Genomic DNA, 8963 nt, shown 5'->3' on the forward strand with positions numbered 1-8963 from the left:
TCAGTGTAGCATTTTTGTTCTAATGTGTGACGCATTTGGGTGCATTTCTGAACTGTACTTCTGTGCATATTTGAGGCAAAATATGTATGTATTACATTTTGGGAAATAATTAATTATGGTGTTGCACATGTAAGACATACACAGGTATTTTGGGTTGCATTGCTGAAATTTTAGGTATTGATGAAGGGGTAGATGTACCTATCATTTCTCACTTGAATTTCATTGCAAAATATAGGACTACTCAATTAAAGGCTCTGAAACATTTTGGTTAACAGAAGAGTTGTTTTTTCTAACATTAACCAAACTTAGAGAGTTTCGTATTAATGGAAGTTATTTGAAAGGTTTTGAATGTATATATATCTCATAGGAAAGCCAAATGGAATCTCAATTCATTTTTTAAATCCTTAAACCCTTGGCTTTGCTTTGGGGCTATGGAAATGTAATGAAATTAAATTTACAATATAATATGCAAGGCCAATGGTCAACTATTGCAAATTTCTAGATTAAATAAAACCCATAGCCCTTGGGGGCATAGAACATTGGCAATTCATTAATTCATGAATGAATTGGTAAAGATAAATTAGGAAAAATGTTTCTCTATAATCATAACACTTTTTAAATTTTCTTATAATTGCATACTTAATCCGATCAAAAAAACAATTAGATGTCTAATATTCTATTTAATACCTAACAAATACTCTTTTTACCATAACAAACTATCTTCAATAAATTTTAGTACCTTTGTAGAGTTTTTTTATCACCCCTTAATTTTTAAATTGAATATGAAATATTTAAGAGACTTACCTATTATCTATTGGACCATTTTTATCAACCCACTTCTATTTTTTAAGATTATTAATTCACTTTTAAATATTTTATTATCTACTATAATTCATAAAAGAAGTTTTTCTAATATATAATTTATGTTTCTATTTTACTTTTTAATTATATTTTGAAAATTAAAAAATATTTAAATGTTAAAAATGAGTGTTTCTCGTATACTTCAACGGTATAATAGATTTTAAACCATCTATTATTTTTTATACATTATTACGAGGAATTGGATAATTTTTTTTTTTTGAAACAAAACAATTTTTCATGAAAATTAATCTGGGAATTTAAATTATTTTATAATAATAAAAAATAAATATAAGTTAATCTGGGAATTTAAATTATTTTATAATAATAAAAAATAAATATAAGTGTTGAAATCCCATATCAAGATTAAGATATTTTATATATAATTAAGTGTAAACTTTATTATAAGTCGATTTTATAAGATTGAGTTAGACTAAAAGTACACTTTTTAATATGATATCATATCTATTTTTAAACTTATTTGATTTTATAAGATTGAGTAATTTTTTAAAAAATATCCCTGAAAGTATTTATTTGAAAATATATGAATTTTAATTTAAAAATAAAATAATCATCTTCTTGTCATTCAGGAAATTTTAGGACATGGTGGCCATTTATAATAAAAAAAAATGGAATCGGTGCAATGTACGAACTTTGAAATGAGTTTAGTTTTAGACGTAACAAATCTCACATCTCACTCCAACGTTGTATGAGTGCGTCACCTTTGTCTCTACATATGTTGTTTTAAAATAAAATGGTACGGTGTGGGTTTTGTTTGGTAGCAAAGACAAAAGGTCCCCTAGATTCCCACCAAAATATACACCATTCTTCTCTGCAAATTTCTAATCTTCCTTTATTCCATTTTATCAACTCTATCAAAATCAACCCTAAACAATTTCATCTCGTTAAAACTACTATTGTTTTTCTTTTGTTTTTGTTTTACAATTAAATAAAATCAAAATATATTTGTCTACGATGTTAGAAGATCTTTTACGCGTTAAAGTAGCAGGCATGTCTCCATCTTCCTATCTTTCCCGCGTTATTAGTCCTAACTACTTTTGTTTACCTATTTTAATTATTCCATTCCATTAATTAATCATTCAATTACTTTATTAATTTGTTTTTTTCCGAAGAAAAAATAAAATATCCTCAAGATGAAACATCACGTCCCTCTTATTTTAAATCCATTCTAATTTTAGTCTTGGTCCCCTATATTTTTATTTATCATTTTCTTGATCTCAAAGTATAGTTTAAAATTATTATTTTAGAGTAATGTAGTTTATTATACATAATAATATGCCATTTAATCAAATTTAATGTAATAGTTTTATATAATGTAATGTAATAGAAATGAGAGACTAGGCCAAATTTGGAAAAAAATGAAAGGGCTGTTTGGTCATTTGGCGTGACCACCTTTTCCCATTGGTTTTCAATTTCATTACTCATTTCTTTTCTGGTTTCGTCGTCCTCCTCTGATTTCCAAGAGTGTCTGCACTCACTTACTAAGAGCAGAGGGAGCAAGAGAGAGAAAGTGAAAGAGAGGGAAGAAAGTAGAAAAGAGCGAGCGTGTAGAGAGAAGAAACCTTAAGTAGAAACAACTCCAACGTTCTCATGGAAAGCTTGGCGCATTCTCGCCAACCAAACAAGTTTCCCGTCACAGTTTCCAAGAAAATCACTGGCGCCGCTGGAGGCCCAGGTTTTCCGGCGGAAACTCTATACGACCACGTATACGGCGGCGCGACGAGGTTCGCCGGCGGTCACTCCCTCTCGCCACGCTTCGAGGACTACGGCGAGATTTTCGCCAGCTTCCACGCGCCGCGCGCCTCCGCCATTCCGGTGCTGGATCTTCCGTCGCTCGACGACGGCGAGGTCTTCTTCGACTTCCGAAACGTCGCGTGCGAGTACTCCGAAATTTTCCGAGGCTGCGAAGGCCTCGATTTTTTGCTCTCGTACGAGGACTTGTTTCGGGATGGTGTCTCCGAAGAAGACGACGGTGGTGATGCTGAAGAGGAAGAAGCCTGGTATGTATAAATGACATCGCGCTCTTTGTGTTTACAGTTTGGTTTTGATTGTTTGATGAAATGCATGATTGGATTTGGTTTTGTTTTAATGCGCAGTGGAAACTCAAGGCAATGAGTTTGTGCGTTTTAGTATCAGTGTGTGATTTTAGCTTCGTCGTTGAGGATTTTGGGGTAATGGTAGTGAAAATGAGCTTTTATAGGAAGCAACGGGAACTATGGGTTTACTTCTGGTTATTGCATAGGAAGACGCTGTTTTTATTTTTTTCGTAATCCCACTCCACCCCTGTTTTTCTTAAGCAGGGGTGGTAGTTATGGTTTTGTCGATTAAATGGTGAATTCTTTGAATTTTCAGATACATGCTATATGGTCTTACTGTATATGTGAAATGCTTTTTGTCCGCTTTTCAGTATTTTGTGTGTTTTTAGAAGTTTTTTATTGCATGATTTTGTTTTCTTTACATCTATTTTTTGTGCTTTGGTCTCTCTCTCTCTATATTTTAATTTACTGAGATTGGAATTTGATATTGTAATGATTTAACCGTGTTCTTTCATCATTGGTAGGACGCCGGTGGAAACTGATTCATTTTCCGGAGACTTGGACCATTTTGGAATTAATGAAGGCATGCCAAATGGTGATCATTTGCGGTCTTCTGATGGAATTTCAGAGTTCAACGTTTTGTATCATAAGGTAAATGATACAGGAAATGAAGCTTTGTCAAAGGGGAAAAGTCATACAAGTCAGCTGCGTAATGCTCCTGAATTCACTCATGTATTTGATGAAACCACGCACTTTCATAGGACCGATCCTTCCTTACAGGTTGTTGATGATGTTGACCTTGATATGGAATTTAATGCAAGCCAGGCAAGGAGAAACCATCTAAGTGAAATGGATTCACATCCGGTTAATTTTACATCTGGTGAACAGGTTTTTGGTAGTGATCTTGATCTGCACAATGAATGCTGCAGAAATGATTCTCATTCCTGTGAAACATTCATAACTGTGTCTCACATTAGCCTCAGAACTCTACCCTCTCAAGTGCCGCCCCCTTCTCGGCCACCACCAGTATTGGATGCAAAACAGGAGTACACTAATGGTTTTCATTCAAACAAAGAGGGGGTTGATTTTGAAGAGACCCTAGGTGACACTTCGCCACCTTTCCTTGATGTGGAGGTTGATACAAATTCATCTGCTGCAGCTATCAAAGATGTCATGCATAGACCTGAAGCAAAACTTAGGAGTGCCAAGGAATTGAAAGAGAGAAAGAAGGAGTTTTCCGAAAGCAATGTAGATTCAAGTTATGATGCAAAAGTTAATGAAGCAAAGACAGCAGTGAATATAACTAAACTTGATAGTTTGAATGATGAGGGTGTGCAGAGAATTGGCAAAAAGAAAATTTCTTCCACAGATGGAAGGCAGAAAACTAGGAAGGCTGCCCCAGAAACTCTGGAATTGTTAGAAGGGGAAAGACTTCTAAACATGTTTGATGAAACACAGATCAAGGAGTCCTGGTCATCTCAAGAATCAGATAGACGTACTGGAATTGGGATGTGGCAAGAAGCAACTGAATTTTTTGAATTGGTTGGAACAGAAGAATCTGGGAAGGTAATTACACCCACAAATCATAGCGATACTATGAAATTGGTACATGATACCCGAGCACATGAATATGGCAAGAAAGAAAAAGAAGCCCTTAACATCAAAGCAGAATACAAAAAGGTTAAAGAAGTTGAAGGTTCGCAGCAAGAGGAATGCAAGGAGAAATACAAAGCAGGAAATGGGGCTCATGAACAGAGAAAAAACATCAAAAAATCTAAGTTATCTAAAGAGGAGTGCAGGCAGAGAGAGCATGTAAAGAACGAGGAAATGGCTGAAATATTTGAGCTAGAAAAGAGTGAGAAGGAAAGAATGGTTGAGACACAACGCAAGGAGCATAAACAAGTTGAGATCGAGAAATCAAAAGAAGTTGATAGAGAAATGCTCAGTGAGGTACAGTGGAGCACGAAGCATATGGAGAGTGAGAAAAAACGAAAAGAGGATGAACAGCTACAACTGAGTATGAAAAGGCATGAACAGTCTCAGAGAATGAAAGAAAACGGAAAAATTCAAAGAGAAGCTTCTGCTCTTGGAGGTGTAAAGAGTGAGCAACGGGTGAAAGATTCTGTGAAGCTAGAAAAATTTGAAAGATCAAATGACGCCATTAATCTGTCTAGCCATAAAGAAAATATGACTTGCAAAATAGAAGATGAAATTATCCTTGAAGCTACACAAATTCAGAACAAGAAGAAATTGAAGGAGACATGTGAAAATGAAGAAATTGGGAAAAGCCGCAAAGGATCTTTTACAATGGAAGAAAATGATGAATGCTTAAAGCATGCTCTTGAGCAGCTAAAGAATGAAAAGGGACTTAAACAGGACTTTGAACTGGAAATGAATGAGGAAAGATGTAGAGTGACTTTTGAGCTGGGGGAAAATGAGCCTTGCGAAAGAGATCAAGGTAAGGAGAAACTTAGTGAAATTTGTGATGGGTATAGAAAAGGAAATAGAGTAAAAGATGTCGGTGATAGCATATGGCTTCAGAATGTTCTGACACAAGTTCCAGAGCTACAAATGAATATTGGAAATGAGACTCAGGGAAAGAAAGAAATCGACTGCCCATCAGACCTAGCATGTGATTGCGAAGGAACTGTGGATATATCACGTGCGGATAGTCACTCCCAAAAGCGTGAGAGGATGCTCAAAGATGCTGATAAAGATGGAAAAGATAAGGGATTGGACAAGGCTTTGGAACAAACGGAGGGTAATGGAGAAGGGATTCACTTGAATTTTGCAAAAGAAACCAATGAGAGTGATGACAATCTTCTGGCAGCACACTCATGCTCCATTCATGAAGAAAATATTTGCATACAGGAGCTACGTCAAGATCCTATAGCTGACCAAGAAATTGGAAAGAGTGTCACTGACTGCAAGGTTGGTGAAAAGAAATTGGAAGAGGTATGGTTGGAAAATCTAAAGGATACTGGGAAAAAAGGGGCTTTTGAAATGTCCCGAGGGGAAGTAGAGCATTCAGGAAAGGTGACTTGCACTAGTACAAATGTCTATGTCAACGAGAATAGTTTTAACAGTGAACAGGCATGCACAGAGGAAACTAAGACAACCCCTCAAATGTCATCGAGCCAAGCTAACCTGTGTGGTGATTATGGAAGGAACACAGTAGCTGATGAACCTGCTACAGTACAAGAAGCGGTAAATATCCAGAAGCCTTCTCAAAGAGCTCGTGTATTAAATTCCACCAAAAGCAAAGATAAAAGTCTTGATGAAATTTCTTCCTCAAAAGAGAAAGATGTTGAGAGGATAAGAAGAGAAAGAGAGTTGGAAAAAGATCGTTTCAGAAAGATAGAAGAGGAGATGGAGAGAGAAAGGGAAAGACAGAAAGACCGAATGGCTGTTGACACAGCAGTTCTGGAGGCTGAAAGGGAAAGGGAAAGAGGAAAGGATCGGATGGCAGTTGATAAATCAACTTTGGAGGCTCGTGATAGAACATATGCTGAAGCTCGTGAGAGAGCAGAAAGGGCTGCATTTGAGAGAGCAACTGCAGAAGCTCGACAGAGAATATTGGCTGAAGCCAGAGAAAGACTTGAAAAGGCATGTGCTGAGGCCAGGGACAAAACATATGCTGATAAGGCTGCTTCAGAAGCCAGACTGAAAGCACAGCGAACTGCTGTGGAAAGAGCAACTGCAGAGGCTCGAGAGCGTGCAATGGAAAAAGTAAAGGTTGAGAGAGCGGCATCCGAGTCCAGAGAACGATTAGGGAGATCTGTCTCTGACAAATTTAGTGTTTCTTCCAGAAACGGCGGAAGACAGGGCTCTTCATCCTCAGTAAGTATTCACAGACCCACTTAAATATCCAAGTGACAAATTTCATAATTGCCTGCTGAATTTATAATAATTACATAGCAGGATATTCTGGATCCATTTTGTCAGAACTCTAGTTCCTCCACTCATTCCAGATATCCGTACTCCTCAGTTTATGGTGGTATGTGATGCACGACACCCATGATTTACTTTAGTATAACCTTTCAATCAACATTTTAGTGCTTCCACTAGATAATCCTGACCAGGTATTGTCCTTTGCTTGAAGCTTCCTCTTTTACTGAAAGATCAGAACGAGAAGGTGAATCAGCTCAGAGGTGTAGGGCTAGACTGGAGAGGTATCGTCGAACAGCTGAACGTGCAGTAAGTTCTTTAACCTTGTTTTTTTAATCATACATTAATTTTACTTATAAAATAAATGAGATTGACCATGACTTTTGGGAAAATGTAAGGCAAAAGCTTTGGAAGAAAAGAACATGCGCGACCTTGTAGCTCAGAAGGAGCAAGCTGAGAGAAATGTGAGCTTTTATCCAAACAGTTGCTCTTTATAGGTTCAGATTTGTTGTTTCAACATTTTGTTGATCACTTCAGTCTGATAATCTTTGCAGAGATTAGCAGAAACCCTGGATATTGAAGTCAGGAGGTGGTCAAGTGGAAAAGAAGGAAATTTGCGTGCATTGCTTTCAACCTTACAATATGTAGGTTTTTCATATTCTCGAATAACCCATGTCACTCCTTTCTTCTCTTATTCTGAACTACTTTTTACTCAACACTGTAAGGAGGTGATTTGAAGGTCCACTAAACAAGTCTGAAACAGATGGGACTAAATTGGTTTCTTAATCTTTTCTGATTCCTGATGCTCCATTATATGTCGTTCCTTATCTAGTTTTTTTTACTTTGTCAGATTCTTGGGCCTGATAGTGGGTGGCAGCCAATCCCACTGACGGACGTCATTACTTCTGCTGCTGTAAAGAAAGCCTACAGGAAGGCCACCCTTTGTGTCCATCCCGACAAATTACAGCAACGTGGAGCAAGTATTCAACACAAATACATATGTGAAAAAGTCTTTGATCTCCTAAAGGTATTTCATGCATGTCATCTTCCAGTTGATTTATTTATGTGAACCAAGTTCAAGGGGGATCTGTAATGTGTATGTTCTGCCCGAGCGAACCATAATGCTGTTGCAGAACTTCTAATAAATTTTCCAGTGCGCATGCACATCATATACACAATAGCATATGAAAATATGCAAATACGCGAGCATGCCAATAATGCTCATGTGCTTAGTGAGGTTGGTATCTGACCTTATACAAGCCTCCTACCCCAAGCTAGAATGCCATAAGTGTTCACCCTTCTGGTCTTTGTTTCTTACTTCTGATACATGGCAAGTTGGTTATTCCAATACCCCTCATTCTGATGATAAAACATGAAGTTGGATAATCATCTTGGACTTCATAAATTAATTATCATGACCGATCTCTCATTTTTGCTTTCTTTCTTTTCTTTTTCTGTCCTCTTTCATTATCCAGGAAGCTTGGAACAAATTCAACTCAGAAGAGCGATAGCACACCCTGTTATGTTTTTTAAAGTGTCCCTTACAAGAGAGCAGTTCCCTTCACAAGTAATGTGGGATCCTGGGGACGATACCTCGTTCTTTTATCATTTCAACGTTCTGTAATATTTATTATCCCCTAAATATTTATATGTAAGAAATACTCATCCAACCAAGGCAAAAGCAAAGGGTAAATACATACAAAAAAGCATATAGAGGCTTGTATTTATATCATCAAACAAACTTTTGGAATCTCTGTTCTAAGTCTTGAATTTATTTTAAGTATATAGAATATGAATCTGCACGAAATTGGCTGAATGTTTCTGTCTGTTAGTTTATTTTAGTAAAGATGAAAATTTATTGGTCGCACTTTAAACCTTTCGTTGTGCAACTTCCGCTAGCGGTTTCTCCAGAAAATAAGGAGTGATTGATATTTTAAATTTTTTGGTGAGAAAATAGATCAAAACAAAGTCAAAATTCACGAGGGAATACGGTATGAGATAAGTCCCACGGTCATGCAACAGAACAAAATCAGGAGGGAACTCAGATTCTAAAAGAAACATTAAAACTAAAGTTGTATTTATTTAGCCAGATTCAGCAGCTTGATTTGCTTCTGCGATTAAACCAGCTCATCTCCAAAGCATAATTGGTGAATCTGAGAA

General features: G+C 36.6%; 1 protein-coding gene across 2 annotated transcripts; it reads left to right on the forward strand.

The window, feature by feature from the left end:
• The first annotated feature begins 2248 nt into the window (after nt 1–2248).
• On the forward strand, nt 2249–8619 carry LOC137808401 (Chaperone DnaJ-domain superfamily protein). Of its 2 annotated transcripts, none has more exons than XM_068609482.2 (8): nt 2249–2879; nt 3440–6755; nt 6834–6912; nt 7018–7112; nt 7202–7267; nt 7358–7447; nt 7654–7830; nt 8279–8619. In XM_068609482.2, exons 1-8 carry the CDS (start codon nt 2470–2472, stop codon nt 8312–8314), a joined length of 4269 nt encoding a protein of 1422 aa, XP_068465583.1. In that variant the 5' UTR covers nt 2249–2469; the 3' UTR covers nt 8315–8619. The 2 variants fall into 2 exon arrangements, with proteins under 2 accessions (XP_068465583.1, XP_068465584.1); XM_068609483.2 differs by having other exon boundaries at nt 6837–6912.
• Nucleotides 8620–8963: the final 344 nt, after the last annotated feature.

The sequence above is a fragment of the Phaseolus vulgaris genome, chromosome 3, assembly GCF_051622355.1.
Source record: "Phaseolus vulgaris cultivar YP4 chromosome 3, ASM5162235v1, whole genome shotgun sequence".
Classification (NCBI taxonomy): Eukaryota; Viridiplantae; Streptophyta; class Magnoliopsida; order Fabales; family Fabaceae; genus Phaseolus; species Phaseolus vulgaris.